At 51.9% G+C, this 24,103-nt stretch overlaps 6 protein-coding genes across 6 annotated transcripts; 3 read left to right on the top strand and 3 right to left on the bottom strand.

The window, feature by feature from the left end:
• Positions 1-188: 188 nt before the first annotated feature.
• RPB11_1 (DNA-directed RNA polymerase II core subunit) lies at positions 189-1,232 on the top strand (the record flags this gene model as incomplete). The annotated part of the gene is made up of 4 exons (XM_007814081.1): positions 189-205; positions 750-808; positions 866-976; positions 1,033-1,232. 4 exons carry the CDS (start codon positions 189-191, stop codon positions 1,230-1,232), a joined length of 387 nt encoding a protein of 128 aa, XP_007812272.1.
• Positions 1,233-2,547: 1,315 nt separating this feature from the next.
• On the top strand, positions 2,548-3,846 carry J3458_012715 (uncharacterized protein; the record flags this gene model as incomplete). The annotated part of the gene is made up of 1 exon (XM_007814079.2): positions 2,548-3,846. The coding sequence occupies one exon, from the start codon at positions 2,548-2,550 to the stop codon at positions 3,844-3,846; it is 1,299 nt and encodes a 432-aa protein (XP_007812270.2).
• Positions 3,847-4,586: 740 nt separating this feature from the next.
• Positions 4,587-6,220, bottom strand: YTM1_4 (ribosome biogenesis protein ytm1). Its single transcript, XM_007814078.2, has 2 exons — positions 5,987-6,220; positions 4,587-5,933 (listed from the first exon to the last, which is right to left on the bottom strand). Exons 1-2 carry the CDS (start codon positions 6,081-6,083, stop codon positions 4,609-4,611), a joined length of 1,422 nt encoding a protein of 473 aa, XP_007812269.1. The 5' UTR covers positions 6,084-6,220; the 3' UTR covers positions 4,587-4,608.
• Positions 6,221-7,603: 1,383 nt separating this feature from the next.
• GSY1_1 (glycogen synthase) lies at positions 7,604-11,889 on the top strand. Its single transcript, XM_007814077.2, has 5 exons — positions 7,604-8,169; positions 8,231-8,328; positions 8,378-8,653; positions 8,716-10,274; positions 10,384-11,889. Exons 1-5 carry the CDS (start codon positions 8,094-8,096, stop codon positions 10,484-10,486), a joined length of 2,112 nt encoding a protein of 703 aa, XP_007812268.1. The 5' UTR covers positions 7,604-8,093; the 3' UTR covers positions 10,487-11,889.
• Positions 11,890-13,859: 1,970 nt separating this feature from the next.
• On the bottom strand, positions 13,860-16,945 carry J3458_012712 (uncharacterized protein). Its single transcript, XM_007814076.2, has one exon. It carries the CDS (start codon positions 16,217-16,219, stop codon positions 14,969-14,971), a length of 1,251 nt encoding a protein of 416 aa, XP_007812267.2. The 5' UTR covers positions 16,220-16,945; the 3' UTR covers positions 13,860-14,968.
• A 4,943-nt stretch (positions 16,946-21,888) lies between these two features.
• On the bottom strand, positions 21,889-23,930 carry J3458_012711 (uncharacterized protein; the record flags this gene model as incomplete). Its single annotated transcript, XM_066120114.1, has 2 exons — positions 21,889-23,548; positions 23,614-23,930. 2 exons carry the CDS (start codon positions 23,928-23,930, stop codon positions 21,889-21,891), a joined length of 1,977 nt encoding a protein of 658 aa, XP_065974936.1.
• Between the last annotated feature and the right edge of the window lie 173 nt (positions 23,931-24,103).

The raw sequence follows: 24,103 nt of genomic DNA, 5'->3' as shown, positions 1-24,103 counted from the left end.
CGCCGCCGTTATATATATTTTTTTGGATATATAATTTTTCCCAAGTATTCCAACATCGCCTCGTAAAAGCCTACGACATCAATTAGTTGAGTCAATCCAGGCCCCAGGGTGTCTCATCACATCCTTATTCGACGACGGGACGTTCACTCTGAAATTGACGTTTTGGGTTTTGGAGACCGGAGTACAGAATGAACGCGCCAGATCGGTAAGTCTGAAAGAAAACTTTCCAGCCAAGGATGATACCGGACACCTTCGAGGATTTTCATGCTTGAACACATTTGTGGCCGGTCAGCGAGTGCCGAAACTGGACGATGGGAGCATGGATAGGACTGTTTGCTCCGTCGCACTTCCCCCCCAAACAAACAAGACGGCGTATTGCGGCTTGGGAGTTTTAAGTCACTGCGAAACGATTCTTGAGTCAAAGTTTTCAAGCGAGCTGTCGGCGTGTCACCTGCCTGTCGGCCCTTGGCGTCTCTGACAGCTGCGAGCCGACACACACGCAACTCACTGGTCTCGTCGGGCTGCAGTCCCCTTGCATGAGGAATGTTGAAAACTTGATCTCAAGACGATCATTTCAAGACGAACGAAATTGTGCTGCGAACATACGACGCTCTATCCCTTCAGCGCATCTCTGTCCTCTCTCACCTCACCATGACCGGCTGCAATCCAAAGCACTTCAACATCCAAGATGATCCGTTGCGTGCACTTTAACCGCACTATCTACCCAACATATTGCTGACGACATATAGTTTCGAGCTCTTCTTGCTGAGCGAAGGGGAGAAGAGGATCGAGGAGAAGGTGTACTCTGGTGTGTGGGCTCGGAAAAAGTCATGTCAGCCCATATCGCACGTCTAACGTCAAGCAGGCATGTCCAACACGTCAGATTTTATTTTGAACAAGGAGGATCATACGCTGGGTAACCTCCTCTCTGAGCACATCAAGGCTCACCCTAATGTCTACATGGCTGGCTACAAGCGTACGTATTCGCCCAGTCTCCCGTATGCCATTAGCCGTTTAACACAGCCCGGGTAGTCGGCCACCCCAATGTCCCTCAGCTCTTTATCCGCGTCCAAACAGACGGTACCAAAACTCCCCGCGAGGTATTCACCGCCGTCTGCGAAAAGCTCATCAACCAGCTAGAATCATTACACCAAGAATTCACACGTGAATGGGAACTCCGTCGCATCACCAACACTGGAGAGCAGGGCAACATGCAAGGGAATGGTTTCTAAGGTGCAATACAGCCAAATGAGATGGCTTGCGGTGTCTTGGCGTTTTAAGTGATCTGGTATTTGGTTTTGCATTGTAAAGGAAAACTCATGTCTCGAGGAGTGGTAGAATAGGAAACAGGGAATATCGACACCGGACTTGCATTTGTAAGAACCAACTCTTTACAAAATAATTAATTTGCTTGATCTGGGGCACCGTGAAGCAAGCACATCTAGCTTGTGCGCGTTTGCGACAAAGTCCTGATGAATGCATATTCACTTCTCACACTGTCTGTGTAACTGCCCGCAGTTGCTGCGCTGATGAGATCGGTTGTATTGTAGACGCGAAGTTCCATGCCAACATGGCATTCTATTTCACCCGCTCTCACAGCTCAAGCCGGCCCCTCGCCTCCGGGAATCAACTGCAGAGGTGTTAGTACATGACCAGGCACGTATGCAAGTTCTCGCTAATGTCCCACCGTACCATGCAGATATTATTACCATTGAGCAGAATCTTGGGCAGCTTGGTGTGAGTTCCAGAGTAGTCGCTAGAGACGACTTGTCAGTAAAATCTTGGGGTCCGACTAGAGGCAACACATAGACCTACAATTCCGTCACATCCTCCAAAACCATGTCTACACCGTAGTCAGCGTGAGATCGATGTAATGTACGATGTAAAATTACTTACTGACATAATCGTCGAATCCGACGAGGGTACCGCTAAATTCTAGCTCTGAGTTAGCCTCCTCGCCCGTGTCAAACTTCGCACACTCGAGACTAGAGGATCAGTAATGGCAAATACCCTTTTCTCCTTTCATGACGACCCATATTCTTGAGCCGACGCATTTGTCAATGAGTTCTACGCGCCTGTCAGTAGGCAATATGAGATTTTGAGAGGGTCACCACGCCTCACCGAGGGGCAGCAACTGGGACGCCATGGTAGATGTTTACGGATAGCGAGCCAGCGTATCCGTACCCGAAAGATTGGATTACGGCAGTAGAGAAAAAAAAAATAGCCCCTTTTTGGAGTCTGTTAGCGCCTTTGTTGGATATTTCACCGGAGCAAGGGTTGTAGAATGATAGCGACCAGGGCACTCAAATCACACAGAGCCTCGACGTGGACTGTCTCCACGTGCGTGTTCTAGCAGTGGGAATGTTGACTTACGTAAGCAACACAGCAACCAAGCCCGGTGACCCGGTCGCGCCTACCTGCATTGAGCGGTGACGGGGCGTAGTACTTGGGTACCTACAAGCGTGAAGCCAATCCCAACCTCCCCAGGTCCTTTGATGAACTGCTCTCATGGCTGCCTGCTCAAACACAGCCCGCGTACGCTAGGCCATGGTAATTGGTCGCAGTTGTCATGCAGTCTTGCAACTTCGCGTTGCATATTCCCAGCCATTCATGACAAGGCCGGCTGTTGGTAGGGCCAAATCACTTATACCTGCTTGCCGCCGTGTACGAGAGAGACGTTGCAACCACGAAAGACCTGCAATCATTGGAATTGTACTTTCTTGTTCACCCTCAGCGGGAGTGATAGGAACAATGGCTCGACCACTGCGTGTGGCCGGGGAAAAGAGGCTATGGTGCCCCAAGTTGGGCATTCGATTCTCAACGTCATCAAACTCGGTTCCGTTGTATCCTCCGCTGGATATGCCTCGTTTCGTGCAGACGGCGAGCGAGGGCAATGGGATCAGAAGTGATTTCAGAAACGATCCGTTTGACTATTGCGCCAATGCTGTGATGGAACAAGACTTGGCTACCCTTGCAACACCAAGCCATGATGCCATCACTCAACAGAGCAAAAACTCAGCGCCGACAAATCCCCAAACACCACCTCAAGGTCCTACCACCACTATTCATCGAGAAAGTGAGAAATTACTAGGCACTGAGATCTCCAAACCCCACCCAGAGGGCGACCCGGCAATCGTTGAAGCCCCGTCAACACCACTAAGCTTCAACATCTCTCCGTCTCTCTTCCACGCAGCCCGCGCCGCCAAAGCAGGCTCCTTCGAATCATTCTGGTCACACACAATGTATCAGCGAATTAGCGATCAAGGGGCCATTGAAAAAGTAAAAGTCCACTACTGCACGAGCAAACACACCACGGAACAAGTCTGCAGGAAGCACTTCCTCGGAGAGGCAGTCCTAGGCCTCGACCTCGAGTGGTTCCCCTACGCATCCCGCAGCTCCGGACCGCGAGATAACGTCTCCCTCATCCAAATCGCGAGTCCAGGTCGTATCGGCCTTTTCCACGTGGCTATGTTTGCCGAGGGTGAAGATGACCTTGTGGCTCCTACCCTGCGCACAATTTTGGAGGATCCCAACGTGAGCAAAGTCGGCGTCCACATCCAAGGTGACTGCACCCGGCTAAAGAAATACCTCGACGTCCAGGTTCGGGGTATTTTTGAACTCAGCCACCTGTACAAACAGGTCAAGTACACAGCGGCGAAGACGCCCAAGCTCATCAACAAGGTGGCGGTAGCGCTGTCAACGCAGGTACATGACATTTTGAAGTTGCCGCTGTTTAAAGGCGACGTGGTCCGGTCGAGTAACTGGATGAAGCGCCTGGATTACAAGCAAGTTTTATGTAAACAGTTTGATATACACCCTACTTTGTCTCCAAAAGTAGAATGCTAATGAGCCACAGATTCTGCGTCAGATGCCTATGCTGGGATACAATTATACCATGTCCTCGACGCAAAACGCAAGAGACTGAACCCGTGCCCCCCAAAGCCTCACCACGCGGAACTAGGTCTCCCGATTCCAGTCGTGGGGACGGAATCAAAGCCAGAAGAGGAAACAGGTCATCTACCAGGTGGCTCCTCCAGCTCCTCCAGCTCCTCCAGCTCCTTCAGGTCGGAACTCGAAACCGAGCTGCTAGCCTTTCCGCCAATCCCAGCCAAACCTCCAGTACGAGATGCCCGTATCCTCGCAGCCGAGAAAAAGGCAATCGAGTATCGCAAATCCAAGACTTCGGCCGTATCGGCGCCGCCTACCTCGCTAAGAGCATACTTTGTTTGGCACAACAACCTGGACCTCAATCCTGAAGCCGTTGCTCAACTGCTGAGAGATCCGCCACTGAAAACAAACACAGTTGTGTCGTATATTCTTGATGTGATTGTCAGTGAAAAGATGGCCTATGATAGGGGGAGATTGGAATCCGAGGTATTGCCCTTGTTGGATCAGCGTGCTGTTCAAGTGGGTAGTAGATATGGTGCCTTGGTGAGAAGTTGTGAGAGGACTGATGAAGTAACATAACATTTTTTACGTGGCGCATAATGCTAAATACGACTGTGCCATTCTTCGAGTGAAATACGCACAACTCCAAGCACACCAGTGAATTAATTTGGAAATAAATGCACATCCGCAAGATGAATTGTCTACTTATCATGCGCAAATCTATGAAGCCAAAAGCCCTCTACCCCTATTAATTTGCACCTTTTTATCCTCTCCCGCACTCACGATGCCCCACGACTTGTCCCACGCGACGCTCAACACCTTGGCACCATCACCAGCCGGCGGCAACTTTTTGCCACTTAACCACTCCCTGGAAATGGTGTACACTGGCTCGCTGACGCTGCCGGACCCCTCTTCAGATGTTGCGGGCCGTACACTGCGGAGATCCCAGACGCGACAGGTGCTGTCGTGTGAACCAGATACCAAAGAGTACTCGTTATCTGGAGAAGGTGACAAGGATACAACCATGTTGATGTGGCCACGGAGAGTCATGGCTGCAGTGGCGGTAGCTGATTCTCGGGGATCTAGGAGGGTGATGTGTCGCGCCGAAGAGCCAGCAGCGACGAGCGAATTTCCTGGTAGTGCTGCCGCACACATGATTGGATGGAGAGTTGTCAATCTTGAAACCTCCTTCTGCGTAGTCAAGTCGATTGTCTTGACGGTATGGTCCTGAGATGCAGAGTACGCAACAGTTGAGTCATGTGGGTGGAAAATGGCGGCAGTGACTTGGTCATCGTGCATGGGCATCATGGCCAAGGGTCCACGCTGAGCAGTAGTACTGGCGGCGGATAACTTGGCACGCTTGGCGGAATGGGATGAGGGCAGGCTTTCAGCATCGGCTTGGGGAGCAGCTTTTTTAGACGAGGTCCATAGACCGACACGCCCGTCTGAGGAGGCAGTGAGGATTCGTTTCGTAGCGCAGTTGACTTCGATGGCGTTGATGTTCTTCTCGTGGCCCCATAGTTCCATATTGTGTTTCAACGAGCCCGAGAAGCTGTCTTCTGACTCAGAGTAGTCCCAGATGACGACTTTCCTGTCAAGGCCTGCTGATGCAAGCTTTGAGGGCGATAGCCACCTGACGGCATTGACTCTTGACGTGTGCCCACCAGCTCTACCGGCACTAGATGTCGCAATCGCTTCGCCCGACGGATTCCATACTCTTACTAAACCATCGTACGAGGCACTGGCAATCCTGTCATTGACAGCGCCGTCGACACCTTTGCTAGCGGGGGCTGTTGCCGACAAGACATCAACGTCGCCGACCCAGTCGTCGTGCTGGAAACTGGCTTGATAGACGGGCGGGATCAAGCTGCGGACGTACTGGAGGCTGAGAGTCGTCTCTGATGAGAGGCCATTCGATTTCAGGTAGTCTTCGATAGAGGTACGTAGAAATGTGCCGTTCGCAAGGAAGTCGAGCGGGATTGGAGAGGATGTGTCCAGCATGGACTCGGAGTTGAGAATTCGAGAGAGGCCATATCGCTTGATGTCTGCAATACGTAAGTATGACTGTTTATGTAGCAGGGAGGAGGCAAAAGCGAACCTGCTGGGACAAGCAATTGTCTCTTGGACTCTGGGAGTTGCAAGTCCTGCTCATCGGTGGTGAAGATGACTTTCACCTGGGTCTGCGAGGAGTCCATCTTGGCGACAAGTGCTCCTTGGCAAACTGCAATGACACTAAGCAAGATTTCTCGGCTCGCGAAGTCGCTAGCTAAAGTTTAAGGAGCGTGTCGATTTACCGTCTCAATGGTGTGGTGAAAATGCTGCGACAGAGTCCCACGCAATCTGGACTGACAAAGACCGGCACATTCAAAAAATTTTGGGAATCAGTGCCAGCCTTGCAGTTTTCGAGACCCATAGCGGGGAGGGACGTTGGATAATATGGCCAATCAGGTGTGGGTAATGGCGAGGCTGCGAACAGTGAAGAACAGTGAAGAACAATGACAGCAGGAATTGTATCAGAATTGCTTTTTTATTTACTTTTTCCTCTTTTCAATATGTCACTTGAGTCGAAATCTAACTCTCAAGATGTGGAAGATTCTCTTATGCTTGATCCTTTCTATTGATACTTGGAGTTGAGCTGCAGTGATCACTCAGTCATCTTGGTACTGCAGAAGCAGGGACCTCAACCAACCTTCAAACACCATCCGGCTTGGACAATGTGAGGTAGCATCATTTCTTGGAAGTTGGCGGACTGTTCAACACTCAGTGCCTGGAGGTGCACCGTCGTTGACCCGTTGACGCCATTCTTGCGATGCTCTCATGCTTCGTCCAGCCACTCCCCGCAATGTTTCGTCATGGGCGCCATTTCACCATGCACCTTGCAGATGCGCAAAACCAACCAGGCTGCCGGCCGGCCGCACAATGGCCCTGAGCTGGTCACCTGCTACAGGCCAGCCCCCTCACTTGCCGTTGCCCGATAACCCTGTTGTTGGCGTTGTTGCTCCCGTCGTCTGATGGGGTGAATTGCCATATTACTTGCTATTCGAAGTCAGTATAGAGTTACTCCGTAGTCATGGCAGTACTGCGGACTGGATTACAATGCTGGGGTCAGTCATGTGCTAAAACAGCCTCCAAAAACCATGGACGGTGAACCATGAACCATGAACCATGAACTATGAAACGAGGCCACGAGGACGGGCGGTGCACGCCCGGGGTTAGGGTTAGGGCCTTGCGATGTCCAGATGTAGATATCGGCTCAGCTTTCAACGTCAGACACTCGACAAGTTCTGGTTCGCGCAGCCCCGCAACATTCAGTCCAAGGATGCCAACTTCTGCTAATTGTAGCGATTTCTTCACAGCTGAGAGTCATTATTACAAACGTGTTACTCCCACGCAGCAGTTGATGACAATCCGACGTCATGTGCTAGATTCTCAGAGTCCCGGTTCCCTGCAACCAACAGCTCCATGACACGACTGGCGGGGTTTATGGGTTTACTGCACCACCAAAACCACCGTTGACGCCTGCCACAGCGGCATCGGCCCACAAGAGCACCAGACCGCAGCGACGAGTGCTAATGGCCAGGATCTGGGCCCAGAGCCAACCCCAGACCCACTTGGCAATGATCCGTGGGGAGACTGGAATACCGAGCTAGTTGAGTGCACAGGCGCGCAATTCGGAGGCGGCTCGCGGGCGGATTGGCACTGCAATGGCATCAGAGCATCGTGCACATCCAACACATCGTATCCGAGCTGTCTCGCCTCCGCCCTGCCTCCGCCTTGGCTCGCAACCCCTCATCCTCCTCGTCTATCCCCGTAGCTCGCATCCGTGATTTAAACTCCTCATCCGTGCTATTTCTCGCTCGTTGTGCTTGCATGCTGCCGACGAGCTGCGCTGCTGTTTTCTGTCGTTGCTACGGAGTACGGAGTAGTTCCCTGTCGCTGTGTCTTTGGTCCCGCCAGCTCTGGCGCCGTCTCGCCCGCTTTCCATCGCTCTTCCCGACAACCGTAAAACACCTCTGCCAGCTCTAAATTTTCATCGCTACACATCCGCAGCACCTCAATCGGCCTCAGCAGGTGCTCCTGCAGCTTCACCGCCCGCCTGCAGCTGTTTGGTGCCTGCTGTTCCCTCAAACTGCTCCAACGGAGTCATCGCAAGCTGCTGTTGTCACATTCGACGTCCCCGCTCTACGTTCTCTTTCCTCTTTGCAATGGCTGACGGCGAGCCTATTCGAGATGTCAAGAACCACCTCCTCTTCGAGGTTGCTACTGAGGTAGCCCATAGAGGTGCGGTGACCAACCCTACGGCTTCTCCATGCTTTCTTCTGCTAACTTGGCTCACTTGTAGTGGGTGGCATCTACTCCGTCATCAAGTCCAAGGCGCCCGTGACCACCGCCGAATATGGAGATCGATATACGCTCATTGGGCCGCTCAATCACACCTCTGTACGTATCTGAAGCCTGTGACTCAACCACTGCCTCTAACACATTTTAGGCGGCCGTCGAGGTCGAAGAAATGGAGCCGACCAACCCAGAGATTGCCAAGACCATGCAGGCCATGAGAGACCGAGGCATCGGCATGCTGTACGGCCGATGGCTCATAGAAGGAGCTCCCAGAGTCTTGCTCATTGATACCAAAACTGCCTATGGATACATGAACGAGTGGAAGACGGATCTATGGAACATTGCAAGCATTCCCTCCCCCGCCGGTGACGACGAGACCAACGAAGCCATTGTGTTTGGGTACTTGGTGGCATGGTTCCTGGGAGAGGTGAGTATAGCTAGAGAGCTTCGCGGTTTGCCGATGAAAAGGCTAATGCTCGGAATCTGCAGTTTGTCTGTCATGAAAAGAAGCGAGCCGTCATTGCTCACTTCCACGAATGGCTCGCCGGTGTTGCCCTGCCCCTGACCAAGAAGCGTCGCATTGACGTCACCACCATCTTCACCACCCATGCCACTCTCCTCGGACGATATCTTTGCGCCGGCTCTGTCGACTTTTATAACAACCTGCAGCACTTTGACGTCGACGCTGAAGCTGGCAAGCGGGGCATCTACCACCGATACTGCATCGAGCGCGCAGCCACACACTCTTGCGACGTATTTACGACCGTGTCTCACATTACAGCATTCGAGTCTGAGCATCTGTTGAAGCGAAAGCCCGATGGTGTGCTGCCCAACGGTCTTAACGTAACCAAATTTTCCGCCGTCCACGAATTCCAGAACTTGCACCAGCAGTCCAAGGAGAAGATTCACGACTTTGTCCGCGGTCACTTCTACGGCCACTACGACTTTGACCCGGACAATACCTTGTACGTCTTCACTGCTGGTCGTTATGAGTTTCGAAACAAGGGTGTCGACATGTTCATCGAGTCTCTGGCTCGGTTGAACCATCGCCTGAAGAATGACGGCAGCAAGATGACGGTTGTGGCTTTCATCATTATGCCGGCGCAAACTACGTCGCTCACCGTCGAAGCGCTCAAGGGCCAGGCAGTCATCAAGTCGCTGCGGGACACCACGACCATGATTGAGCAGAGCATTGGACGGAGGATATTCGAGCGGTCCCTCAAGTGGCACGAGGGAGACGCGATGCCCGACGAAAAGGAGCTCATTTCTGGCCAGGACCGCGTCCTGCTCCGACGTCGGCTGTTCGCCATGAAGAGAAGCAGCCTGCCGCCCATTGTCACTCACAACATGGTCAATGACCACGAAGATCCAGTACTGAACCAGATTCGACGTGTCCAGCTCTTCAACCATCCTTCAGATCGCGTCAAGGTGGTGTTCCACCCTGAGTTCCTGAACTCTGCCAACCCCGTGTTGCCACTGGACTATGACGACTTTGTGCGAGGCTGCCACATGGGGATTTTTGCTTCATACTACGAGCCGTGGGGTTACACCCCAGCCGAGTGCACCGTCATGGGTGTTCCCAGCATCACGACCAACTTGTCAGGATTCGGCTGCTACATGGAGGAGCTGATTGAGAACTCGAGTGACTACGGCATCTACATTGTCGATCGGCGAACAAAGGGTGTCGATGATTCAGTCAACCAGCTGACGTCGTACATGTACGAGTTTTGCGGCAAGAGTCGTCGTCAACGCATCAACCAGCGAAACCGCACCGAGCGGCTTAGCGACCTGCTCGACTGGAAGCGGATGGGCATGGAGTACGTCAAGGCTCGTCAGCTGGCGTTGCGCAGGGCATACCCCAACTCCTTTGCCGGTGATGAGGAACCCGAGGACTTTATTCCTGGCGTGGAGCAGAAGATTTCCCGACCATTCTCGGTGCCCGGCTCACCGAGGGACAAGAGCGGAATGATGACCCCAGGAGACTTTGCCAGTCTGCAGGAAGGTCGCGAGGGTCTAAGCACCGAGGACTATGTCGCGTGGAAGTTGCCGTAAGTCGAGCCCGCCGGAGTCACTGGATTCAGGTCGATTTTAATTTCAAGTTGGAACGTAAAAATGAGAAAAAAATAAATGAACAAAAGCTAACACGAGTTATAATAGTGCAGAGGAGGACCCTGAGGAGTACCCCTTCCCTCTGACATTGCATACCAAGCAGCCAGGTGGTGAAAGTCCCTTGCCACCCGCTGCCCTGAACGGAGACTAGGCCGAGTATGCATCGCGAGCGACATGTCAAAGTGTGCTTGATTGTTAATTGAGTTCTTGGTCTCATGTATGCCAACTGTTTTCTCTTGCGTGAGTCGTTCCAGGCACACCATCGTACGGATGGTTGCACAGAAAGCGATGCGGATGCGGATGCGGATGCGAATGCGAATGGAGATGTGGTATCCTGAGTGAATTGTGTAACTTGGTATTTTCATTTGTATTTTTTATTTATTTTATTCTTTCAAAACATGTCTCGTCTAGGCGTACAATACCAATAGCGCATCATTCTCAGCTGAACGGGTAACTTTGTGACACAAGACGACCAGTGCTGCCCTGTACGAGGCGTGTTTTAAAAAAAAAAAAGGAAAAAAACGTGGCAATGATGTCACTCGGCCCGAGAAGAAGTCACGGATGTAATGGACACAGTGTACAAGAATAGTGTTGGCGCCATGGAGTCGTGAGATGAAAGGAACGTGGTTGAGCGGTTGGGCTGAGCGGCCGTGCGGGAAGTTTATTTGCCGGCGCAAATCAAACACGGAGCGATGAGGTGATGGGATGGGTTGACGTAGCAACCTGCGGTTATTCTTGTCGGCTCGAGTTGCAAATGCCGAGGTTAGTCTGTTCATTGCCCTTCAAAGGTAAGTGGTTTTGAGCAGGTTTTGTTTTTTTCTGCGGGAGAATTGTAGGCACAATTTGCTGTGAAGAGGGGCTGTTTGTCTGGACCATACTTGAGATGTATTCACCCATTGCCAAGTAGTACGTATACATGACTGTATTACCTAGCTGTCCATGTAGCTCGGCAAGGATGCTGGTCTGATGAAGTCTTGTTTACTTTTGGTCTTGTTTCCCCCTTTGACTATAGGGTTCGTTTAAGTTGGCGGAAACCGCTTCCAGCCTGGTGTATAAATGCCATGGCAGTCGGGGTGGTGTTGCCATGATTAACCCATGTTGTGATTAGGGGCGGAGTAGAAGCAGCCTCATCGACTGAAGCGTTGCTATGGCGAAGAGGGTGATAGGGTCTGCTCCTTGATTCCGAGCTAGAAATCCCTGGTGCTGAGCCTCTTTGTAGGAGATGGGAGTGCGTATCCTTGGCTTGGGGCCCTACACGTGCAGTCATCTTGCTGTAGTTGGAGTTTGGGAGCAAAGTAGAAGCAGCGGGCACACCTGGTATCACTTCGTCGGAGACACACGGAGGGCTGGTTCAAGTCGTGGTTGTTGGCGCACGTCTGATCAAGATGCCGGCAAGAGCCATGATTCAGGTGGAAGCCGTGGACCAGCATATCGCCAGCGAGACACCTTCAATTATGGTGCAGTTTGTTTGCAACTCCATGACCAGGCCATGTTGATGACAAGACGTGTTCCTGTCCTGAATTTGACAACAAAAGTGCTTCACATGGATGTTTCTTATGCCGCCATCAGTTATAAGCCGTCATATGCAAGCTGACTCGAGATACAAACCAGAGTTTTTTAGTTTTTTTTTAAAGAATATGACCCTCGCCCTGGGAACCAAACAGGCCGACATGTCCCCTGCCTCGTCGCATGATATTGCAGTTCCCCCTCTGGAGCCCTGCGTTTGAAGATGGAAACAAGCGAGATTTGCAAAAAAAGCCACATGTTGGTACCAAGTTCGAGTTCATATATATCACGCCACGCACGGGGTACACACGTTCAAGCCCAGAGCGATTCGTGCGAAAAAAAAAAAAAAAAAAAAAACGCGAGATGTCACAAGCACACAATCGCATCATGCCACGAGCAGAGTTGAAAAAAAAAAAACGCGTCGCGTGAAAAAAAAACTATAGACTATTGTCCGATATAGAAAAGGCGTGTTCCCGTCGGCCCCATAGCCACGAGCGCCATTGCCATGAGGCGGACGGGGCCGTGGAGACGAACAATGTAGTATCAATAGCAATAAATATGGCATGTGCTCGAGTCGGGCTCCCCATTCCTCGTGGAAGCCAGCTAGAAAAATAGGCCGGACCTCGTCACCCAGGTTCCTGCTCAACGTGCGAAGAATACAACGGGCTCAGGCACGAATCGGAAGTTTCTTTCCGCCCGCTCATGGAAAACAAAAGAAACTTTGTCCAAAAGACACGAGGCCACGACTTTAGATGAAGGTGAGCGGGCACGGTCGTATTTTTTTCTTTTTACTTTTTTTCATTTGAACTCGGTGCTGGTCCCTGAGGCTGGACAACTGACATGTGGAGTCTGGTTAGTTGGACGGTCAGTGTGGAGGGACCCCGTCCAGCCCCATTACATCACTTGCAGTGGACTCAGGGGCTCTTGGGCCGTGTCAGGATGCGGATGCCAAAGTTTACACAAACGATCAATCCAAACTTTTTGCCAACGCTCTCGCGGGAACGGGGACCGGCCGCTCTTCTCTCACCGCCGTTGGTTCCAAACTAATTAGCCCGGCCGATCCCTTTCTTTTTTTTTTCTGGACCAGAAACCCCTGACATGTCGTCATGCCATTTTTTACAGAAGTGCAAATTTCCACCACAGCAGGCCCTGGCGCTCGGCGCTAGTCGCGCGGAACGGGGGTCGCTGGGAAAGAGAAGAGAGAGTCAAGAAAAGAGGGCCCCGGCCGAGAGGAGAATCAATTTCGATATTTTACTGCTCCGAGGGAAGCAAAGTGGGGGCCGGTGCCGCTGCGAACTGGGGATCGAGGCATGTAGCTCACAGTGCAAGATGGAAATTGCATGGTGAAGACGGGCACCCGTGGCCCTGTTTGGTGTACACGGGATTGATTTGGCTTGCCGGGGGGTTGGTTGAGGCCAAAGGCGACGATGGCGTCGTATTTGTCCCCCCAACTCCCACGGCCGGGAGTTGAAGTAGGATTCTGCCGGAGAATAACGATTGCAGATCCCCATGTCCCTCCATAACACGCGCTTGGAAGAAGTAAAAAATACCACCTTGAAGACTCGAGACTTTTTAGAAAACAAAAAAGGAAAAAGCCAATGCTCAGTGTAAATTCTCAGCCCGTCCTCGGCACGCGTCCCGTGGACGCTCCCACGCCACAGCTCGAGTTGCCCCCTTTTTCATCCAAATACACTAGTAATTTCCCCAATCTCCAATCTCGCTCACATCATATTCCAATTTTTGTGCCAAAATAACAGCCCATATCAGCTTGTCCCCCGCCCATCCTCGGTCCTTGCATCAAAAGCCCACGTTTCACGTTGAACCGGAAGAGGGGGCGGCGAAAGCTCACAAGCCCGCACGTGGGCCAAAAGCAAAGTACATGTGCATACAGCCCGCGCCGCGTCCCGTCCTACGCCATTGCCGTAATTGCACCCTTGCCATGCATTCGCGCCACGTTGGGGTAATAAACTGCCAGGCCGTTTCCTTTCTTTTTCCTCCAGTCTCTTCCCGGGCCGTCCTCCGTTTCTCGCACGCGGGAGAGAGAGAGCCACCTCGGAAAAAAGAAATACTACCACCTCATAGCATACAACTACCCCAGCTCTGCCCCAATACCGCTCCGTTGCTGGCCGTGCCACGAGCTTCAAGACGTCAAGGCAAGGAAAGAAAGATCAATCCAATTCGGCATCACCTGGCGGACAATTGGATCCCATGGTCCTTATCCATCCACCTGGCACACAAGGACAAAACCCCATCCCATCCCACGGCCGCCCCGCATGCCCATCGACATATTTGTTGCACAACTGTGTCACGCAACGGTCCCAATAAGCCACGCCGATTTGAATTGTGCATGCTAGTCACGTATACGCCTGGTGATAACAGAGGTCTCGTTCCTGCGCACGTCCCGTCAGTACATGCGGAGTACATCCAAGCCATGGGGACGCACGAGTCTTGACGGGACCTTTCGAAAGTAGTAAGCTGCAACACCCATGTACCCTTGTGGCACAAACCCCTTGCGCAGACATGCCGAACATACAGATTCGCGATACAACACGGCCACCTTCCCAATGCCTCATTGGCTCAGTCGCGTGTACGGCGACTCGACCATATTGCCATGTCTCAAATCGCTCCAAGACACCTCGTTGCAATACAGACCAGCTTCACACGCGGCTTCCGAGTAGAGTAAAAACAAAAAGAGAAGAGACAATTTGATTCTTGGAGCCAGTTCTGAAAACTACTCTCTACCGCATGGCAGTTACTGCTGCATCATTGCCCGGTGCCCTGGTCTGCCAGTCTTGACACCTTGATGAGAAAAAAAAATGTCCCCCTGACGCCAATGTGAATTGTCGAGGACCTAGTCCTCTCATTAATATATACATTATTGTGAACGCCGAGTATTCCATAGTTAAGCAGACAGCTGCCGCCCCCAAAGTCCGTAGGATTCGCCACCCAGGAAAAATCAATGTCCCGCCGTTGCCCAGTAGAGGTCATTTGCCCATAAAAATAATGCGCCGCCGTGCCGAAAAAAAAAAAAAAAAAAAAGTCGTCAGGAGGTACAGATCACTGTCATTAGCTGTAATAATGTATAGTCGGAAGAGGGGAAGAGGAAGAAAACGAGTCAACAGCCGCTTCATGCTTTGACACTTCGCTGCCGACCAAGCGATAATCCTGCTCGGAATCGGTTCTTCGGGGATATTGGTGATGATGCTTCACTCCGTGGCGATGATACAGATCCATGTCGTTGGGCCTTCCTCATGACATCTTGGTTGCTGACGGGGCCGAGACTAGCTGACTCCAGGCAGAGGCTTTCTCTAGGGTCATCCTCTTCCTCAACCTCGCCAACCTTCTCCATCGGCGTGAGCTGGCTCTCGCTTTGGTGCAAGTTCGGCTTGCTACGCTTCTTGACCAAGCTAAGTGTCCTTCGGAACATTGACGTGGGTGTCATGGGACCCCTCAGATGCTCGGCTGCCTCGTCTCTGACCTTGGCATATGGGTCAATGTGCAGGAAATGGGGTCGCTTCTTCTCAAAACCGGTCGTCATGCTGCTTGCGCGGGGAGGATGAAATTTCATGGTGGAGGTGGCTGAAGAGACGGATCGCGGCCGCTGATGTTGAAGAGATGGCTCGGTAGCTGTGCGCAAAAGACCAGCTCTAGGTTGTCCAACTTCGCTCGAGCTTGGCGATATCGACCTCCGTGGAGACAGGGTCACAATGGATGGTTTGCCGTGAAAGACTACAGCCACCACACGAGCTGTGTCCTCGCGGGCCATGTTGCGCGTACTAGGCTTTTGTGAATCCCCCTCGCCGTCAGACTCCATCTCGTCATCAAAGTCGGAGAAGTCGTCGGCTGATGATGAAGCGTCCTCCTCGGAAGAAAGATACACTTGGTGTGGCGCGGCATGTGGCAGCATGGGCTGGTCATCGTTGGGTGCCCTCTTTTGAGGGATCGAGGCGAGAAGCCTCGAGGCTCGGAGGGAGCTTTTGGCAGGAAGAGCAGGCACATCACATGTCGGCATAGCCAGGCTAGAGGTGCTGCTGCTGCTTAGGTCCCGGACAGAGAGCATGTCGTCGTCGTCGTCCTTCTCGTTCGCACTGCTGTTGTTACTGATGGTACTGTTGCTTTCGTCACCACTGTTGTCTTGGTCTTTTTGTTTGTCCGCCTTGGTCTCAGACTCTGCGTTAACAGGCAGGTTGGACCCGGTCCGTGACAGGTGAGGCTGGTCCTTTGATGGAAGTTGTGAGGAGGGGGAGTCCGAGGAGGAGGGGAGGGAGCTTCTATAAAGCTTCTGCATTTGGTTTTCCTTGGTGGCGGCATTCTCCTCTGTGGACTGTTGGGCTGGAATGGAAGCAGCACCATATGTGGGCTCTTCTGACGGCGACATGGTTAAGAGTGCGTGGTGTGGAACAAGACCACACTCCAAAGGTAGACAGGTGTGTGTGGCTCCTTGTGCTTCTCCTCGTTTTGTTTCTGTAGGAGTTTCGAAAATATTAAACTACCCAGAGGTCATGAGACGCAGAGTTGGGATTAGGCAAGTACGTATAATCGAGGGAACAGAAAGTAGTTGTATTTGAGCAAGAGTTGATACAGCTTCTTGGTCGGCGGCGGTTTCGTTTCGAGACTTCGAGGTTTTGTTTGATGGGGCGTGTTGAATCAACGACAGCTGCCAAATCCCATATACCAAATGCCAGGTCTCGGAAGAAAGAGGTGTGACGCGGCGAGACTGGCCAGGAGGTGCTCGGCAGACGAGATGGATGACGAGATGGCGCCAGGCGTGTAAGTGTGGGCTAGCCCCTTGGTCGAAACAAGGGAAAGGAATTCGATGAACGAAGGACGCGAAGACAAATGTCAGAAGGGAGAGGGCTGGTTGGAAGGGCTCCGGAATGTTTCAACCACAGCCTCCCAGCTCCCTAAATGTATGAGAATGGTAAATGGTATGTGAAGAATGGGTATGGTATGGAACAGGAACTCGGAGGGTGGGAAGGCCGGACGAGATATGGAATATGAATGAACCGCACCAAACGGCCAGGGATTGACAGGAACTGCAACAGGCTCGCAAACTCTTGCAGCGATGCCAGGTTCATCCATACGGACCGTACCCGTGCATGCCATGGACCGACGCATCCACACCGTTCTCTGGTAGAGTTGACCAGGAAGACTGACCAGGGCTGACCAGGACCAAGCGGGCGAGATACGGATGTCTAGTCCCACTTTGCACCTGGGATGGCCAGCCGTGCGCGGGATGCGGCTACGCACTGGGTACAAACCATCAGTAGCCTGCGACCGGGGGCTGGGCGACCCGCCCTTGGTTCCTGTGCCTTGTGCCTGTTGTGCCTGTGCTACCTGCTCGTGCTACCGGTGCCTGCAGAATCGACTTCCGTCCTTCCATCAATCCGGCTTTCTTTCTACCAGTTGACCTCTTCTTGATCAAGCTAAGTCGAGCGTTGGGAACTATTCTTGTGCATCTCTGCGAAGGACGGCACACACAAATCACAACGGCCTGTGTTCCACCGCCAGTACAAAGTACTCCGCAGGTACTTTGTGCAATAGCGAAAAGCACATGGGGGCAGAAGTACCCCGTAATTATCTAGGTACCCCAACTTGGAAGTGTTTCAAAGTGCGGCCAGAGTAATGAATGGGCGGGCGCCAGGGCGAAAAAGGGTCAACGGTGGAAAGAAGGAAAGCTCGGGCCACTCGCTATTGTCTCCAACATCCATCATCATTATCATCATCATCATCATCGCGATCTCGTACAGAAACCACACCTAAGCACATTTCCTTCCTGTTTTTCCTGTCGCTGCGCATCTAGACGAGCCATAATGTACCGGCACAGTGTTTCCTAATGCCAGTCAGCATTCAGGCTTTCTATGCCTTGTTTCTATTTGTGGGCGCTCGCAAGTCGTCGTCCTTGAGGAGGTTGGCCAGCTCTCTCGGTTGGGCAAAGCCAGTCATTGCCCGGATGCCCACCAAGACCACCCACCACCACACCCGCGAAAGCTTAAGTTAGGTCGTTCGAATGCTCAGCCCAAGCCGGGGGTGTAGTAGCAGGCTGGCCTGGGATGGCCGTTGCCTGTCAGAAGTGGCTTGTCGCCACCATATCTGATGGCGAGTGAGGCGTACCCACGAGACTGCTTCTAAAACGAAAGAAACCAACGACACTGCCAGTTCAATAATATCTGTCCAATGGGAGCGCTGTATTGCTTCAGGGCTGCGGCCAGCCCATTGTCTAGAGGCCCGCATTCTTTCCCAGGGAAAAGCTAATAGGGGATCTGGTCTCAGTGCCAGCAATCACCTTCATTCTTACAAACTATGGAAACAGAACGCATCGCACCATACTTGCGGCGACAGATAAGCGTCTAAAAAGGATGTCAGGGTCGTCCAGTTGATCCGCTATGTGAGCCTGAAGGCAGTCGGAAACCATTGTGGGTTCAAGCCCAAAGCCCAGCAACAATATGCTTGTGCTACATGATTGGGCACAGCCTCGACCACCCATCACGGCCAGTTGCAACGAATAAAGAGGCTCGAACCACTTCACTGTTTGAGGTGTTGTGAAGACAATTCTGACCGTGGCCCCTTCTGCAACCGTTCTGTAACAACGGCGTTGGCACATCTCTGGTTTCGACTTCTAGTAGGATTTTTGTCTGCGCGTCTTGTAACGGAGGACAGTCCGTCACGACGGCCTAAGATACTGTCCGAAATCGACTACAACGGAGGATGCCTTCCTTCGATGATCTAGAGATGGAGTCCCTCCGATGTTGGGTTGGGTTGTGATGACACAGCCGACGCTTAGCTTGGATGAGGATCCTGCTTTTGCCCCTCTGTCCCTATTTTGGGCTTGAGTGGACACTAACATGACTGTTCGCTTATCGGCTTTGGCGACCTTGGATGGGTGCATATGAAGAACAAGACGGTCTGGTCACGGCCATGATTAAATACAGCTTTCCTCAACGCAGAAATTATCGTCTTTGGAAGCGATGAACAGCCACCAACCCGAAATATCTTTTGATGCCACCGCCACTCGGTGCAGGCCCTCTTTTTTTCCCTGTTCCCCGATGTTGCGGCTGATCATCAGACTACTCAGTCCAGGGCGAAGGTAGGTGGATGATATCCGGGGGTTTAACGCCTCGCGCCCAAGTATTCTTTGACGGCGAGTCTTAGTCGGACCCTTCTCGTCCATATTGCTCTGGGCGAGAGCACGTCCCTTTGATGAGTCTCAAGTCCCATCCCTCGCGTGCCATTCGGCGATGTGCCATACAAGAACTTGTCTACAAATCATAAACGCATTTTCTGTGCTACACTTGATCCAAACGCTGCGTGCGCACCGTGTACTCGGCTCTAAAGCTGCCAGATTTTCGAAAATTCCTAATGAATGCAACTAACAGGAGGCTAGTCCGAACTGTCATGACTCTCACGCTGGAAATTTCTACCTGCCCCGTCGACCACGACGCATCGTGAGGTCTGCCGCGGGCGGCAAATGGCCAGAGGGTGGGCTGCAAGCATGGCCACCTCCACACCACTTTGATCACACCATGCATGCCGTATTGGCAGCATCTGCGAATCACACGTCGCAAATGCACACATAAAGGTACTTGAGTTGCTTCTACAATGTCGAATGGTGGCTTCCCTGCCGTTGCATCGCAAGGCCCGCAGCCAGACCGACTTTTGAGTTTTCATCGCCGCCGAAGCGAGTTTAACTCCTTTGGTTCCCAGACAGACCAACGTGCATCCTGATGTTCACAGAAAAGAGAGGCTGGTGATATCCTTGACTTGAAGGGAAGAAATTTGATGAGTCACTCAAGTATCAACGTAATGGTGTGCTGATACATCATGGACGGCATTCACAGTGCGTCATGTGAATGCTCAATCCCTCTGGAATGTCTTTGAATCCCATTAAAATCAAGTCGATGGATCTGACCCTTGGCTCTGCGCAACCTGTTGTGCGGCCCAGACCTCCCTTGACAGACGAGCCTCCTCCACTTTCATCACTTGGTCGAGATGACGCGCATGTTTCTCCTGCTTTTGGCGCGCTTTGGACGAGCCGATATATCGTTCTGGTCGCAGATAGAGCCCGAGTGTTCTCATGGCACTTTTTGTGCAAAGCATTTCAGAGGGGGTTAAAACAGGCATTGTGCCAAAGTCGTCTGATGTGGTGATGCGTAGGGCATGTGCGGCATCACGAGAGTTGCATTATCAAACGTCAACTTCTTTGTGCTTTGACCGTCGCTCTTGGCTTCCTCGGATTGCTGAGAACTGGAGGATGGTAAAACAGTTATGATACGTGGCTTTATCATGCTATACGCCTGTGTGGTGTGTGCCTTTTGTCTCCTCGCCCATTTAGCTGCCTAATAAAGGGATCCTCCTCTCAAAGAAACGACCTAGCAACAGTAGAAATGGGATTACGGATTATTGAAACAAGACGATGGTAGTCCAAAACCATCGGATCAATGCACGTCATCTTCCTCGCTTAACTGGGCCGGCTGGGCCGGTTTCTCATACCAACCACGTTTCGTTTCGTCCATCACATGATGAACCCAGCCCGCTCTCCAGGGCGGAGTACCGACTATCCCTTTGAATGTGTTAAGGTCCATTTTTCGTACCGGGCAGGGGTTCTGGCCAATGAGAAAAACCGTGTTAAACGGTACAAAGTCTTACTAAGAAGTAATGTGATAGTGTAAGTACCAGTAATATTTAAATTTACAAAGAGCTACATCTTCCTATCGTGGCAGATATGATTACCGAAGAAGTGCCTGTTAGGTATCGCAGAAAAGTGGGTCCAATACCTCACTTGGACCTTTAACACACTCAAAGGGATAGAGTACAGCGGTACGGAGTACAGCTGCTACATTTCACCTACTCGTCTTGTCAGCAAATGGACTTGATATAGGCCCTTTCTTTCTAAATCATCTGTAACAAGAGGAGAGCCCCTCATTTGTTTGGAACTGAATACCCGGGCTAATACGGAGTAGCATGAATTACCTCTGAATCATTATACACTACTTCATTCCAGCAAGTCAACATTGCGACATCCCGTCCGCACTGTCCAAATACTACCGCGAGCTGCAAGGACCCACATACTATTTACGGACGCGGGGTGGCTTTCCCACGCGCCACATGTGACGTCGTGGTGGCTGGCTAAACTTACCAGCCACAAGGGTGCGCCGCTGCTGGCACGCATTGCTGGAATGGGACGCGCCGGCAGGTGGAGCCCCGCGGGTCGCTTTTCTGTTGGCCAAAGGGAGCGCAGGGAATGGATTTGGCTGGTAACTGGTTGATGGAGCGATGCATCGAGGCATCAGGTAAAAAATGCATTGTCCATGTCGGTCGTGATGCGTTGTCCAGTTTTCACGCAGGCCCATCTCAACAGGTCTCTTGGATGCCGCTTTCCCATTCTCTGCAGGATAAGAAACCGTGCAACACAACACAGCAGGATGTGCACTTGGCCGGCTAATTTTTTGGCTGCCAACACCTGCAGACCTGCGGTATCCAAGGCCTGGCCGGACGCTACGTTGTAAATCCCGCCCTGTGCTTTATAGCCCCTGATAATCCCTGTTTCTTGATAGAAGCTACAAATACTGTGGCAGCGAGGTCGTCGCCGTGTCGCGGTCCACTTGCATTCCCGCGCGTCAAAATCGAACAAATTGGTGCAGATGGAGCCCTGGAATAAATAGCGACTGAGGACTTTAATGTAGGAGTCGACCAGTGGATACATAATAGATTGTGGGGCACAAGAATTGAGAATTGTACTACGCCATGCACATCGGTCGTTGGTTAGTCGGCTATCATAGGATGTGACCAGGCGTTGACAAATGGCTAAGATCAGTAGTAGCTTTTTACATGCGCTGAGTTAGCCAGGTATCTGTATCTGCCTTTCCTGAATGTACATTATCTCGTAAGCCATAGTAGATACGCTCTGTTCACGCAACTGGCTATGGTATGCCGTCAGTCATTTTCCCGAGCCACAATTGTAGTTACTATGCCAGGTACGGCCTCACATACCATCATGTCTTATCTCACTCTTATGGCACGTCCCGCATCCATTCATCACATTAACATTCACATACTTGCCATGCCTCTGATCCTTCTGACATCGCCCGCGCTGCTCCTTGGTGTAGATGGATTCGCACCACCCGGGACAGGAACGGGACCAAATGTAAAGCCTCCGTCACCATCATCTCCCGGGACCGGTGAGAAACCACTCATCCCATTTCCAATCATGATACTACGCCGTGCTTCACCACGGTCCCAGCCCTGGCCCGTAAGATCTGCACCGAGCCCGTAGCTGCTAGTCGGACGACGAGGCGACCCTGATGCTGCTCTTGTGAACGAATCTACCCGAGCAAAGTTCCATTGACCAAATTCGTCACTCTTAGTGAAGATTTCTAGAGTCTGCGTTGGAGGAGAACTACCGGCTGCCTCTGCGAACAGACTGTGGGAACTGAAACGGTTCGGACTGACAGCATTTGAAAAGTTATGGCGGACGGGAGACGCCATATTGCCAAAATTTTGACGGGTAGGGGACAATACGTTCTTGCGGGTAGGGGGCAATACGCTGCCAAAACTTTGATCAGTAGGAGACGATGGGCTGTCAAGCCCTTGACGAGCAGGGGGTGACAACGGGATGGGGAACTCTGGAGGTGAGACTCGAACCGACGGTATCATAGGTGCGGATGAGTTGGACAAGGTTCGAACTCGCCCCCCAGCAAAACCTGCCATTGGAGGAGGCAGGTACTGCAACTGCTCTGGGAACTGTTCGTCAAGCACATAGAGTCTGCGCAGTCCAGGCAGACTCCCTGCCAACACGCAGTTTGAAAGGTAGGAATAGTACCCCTGCGTCGCAAACGGTCCCGCAGAAGGTGTACCTGTTATTTCATATCGGAGTGTCCTCAACCCCCTGTGCATTAGTGGCTGAACAGGCTCGTTGGGAGGAAATTGTTCTGAAACCTTGGACTGAATGGCCAAAGTCTTGAGCGACGGGGCCACTGCCAGCACTTCTTGAAGCTTCCAAGGTTGAATGCCTGTATCTTTGAGGGTCAGAACCTTGAGGGCTTGCGATGTCTCTTTCAAGGATAGGTAGTCCACGAGCCCGGCTGATGTTAGACTGGGCGTATCCTTGAGAATCAATTCCTCCAGAGCAGGTAGAGGAGGCAGGTTTTCGTCAGCGACCAGAACGTCATCTGAAAGGCTATATGTTTCCGAAACCTTGAGAGCGCGAAGCTCAGGCAAGCAAGACAAGACGGCCCTTAGTATATGCGGGTCAATCTTCAAGCCAGTCAGCTCCAACACTTCAAGATCTGGCCAAATTTGACCCGAAACCAGCGTAACGAAACTGCGCTCCGCGCCGCTCGCATATGTCGCCTTCTTAATGAAGGGGCACTTTGCTTGGACTTCTAGTCGCAACGTCGTATATGCAGGGTCGTCGCAAAACATACCCTCTGGGAGGTCGACATATTGGAGCATGGGTAGCTTAGCAATCATCTGTGCTAATTCTACATGGCACGACTCTCGAATCATGTATGGAGTTTTGAGAAATTGAACCAGACTACCGATTTTGGTGGGATTCTCGCGGACGGTTCGGCGCAGTAATTTCAATCGCGCAAGCGCCGGGTCTTCAGGAATCCCATTTTTATTGAATCGGGATTTTTTCTTCCGTTGCTCCGCCAAGAAAGCCTCCATTCTGCAATAGTGAACGGGATCGATTCGAACGCTGTGATATCTGCAGGCCATGCACAGGTTAGTTTTGATGGTCCTCAGAAGCAAGCGGCTTGAATACAAACGTACAGGACTTGAAGGGCAACTTTTCGCCATTTCTTGTTTATCTGTGTGCAATGCGACAGGTCTCGCACGTCACAGAGCATACAGCCTTCGTCATTCGCACTTTCTTCACACGTTTCATAGCTCTTATCCAGTGCCAGCGGGCAGACAGAAGCGAAAATCCGGTGAAGGACCGTATCCGGCAGTTGGGCCAAAATCCTCGCCGAGAGTTGTGACGGCGGGAAGCGCAAAGAATCAACTGCGGCGATGGACCGAAACTCAGCTGGCACAGGCGATGTCGGGCCGTCCCGCTTCTTGTCTTTCTTCCTGAATGGCAGTCTCATGATGAGCAGCTACTGGGAAAAGAAAAGTTGGTATTTGCCCTGGATAGCCCACCGTATGGAGATGGTTGATGTCCAAGGGAGCTTGTGAGCTTGCATCGAGCGGTGGTGGTGGTGGTGATGCCGATGCTCAGCTTTCGCGACTTGGATAAAGAGGATGATATGACAGGGTTAAA

Source organism: Metarhizium acridum, assembly GCF_019434415.1.
Source record: "Metarhizium acridum strain ARSEF 324 chromosome Unknown scaffold_269, whole genome shotgun sequence".
Taxonomy (NCBI): Eukaryota; Fungi; Ascomycota; class Sordariomycetes; order Hypocreales; family Clavicipitaceae; genus Metarhizium; species Metarhizium acridum.
Note: the sequence above shows the minus strand (reverse complement) of the source record. Positions and strands in the feature narration are given on the sequence as shown.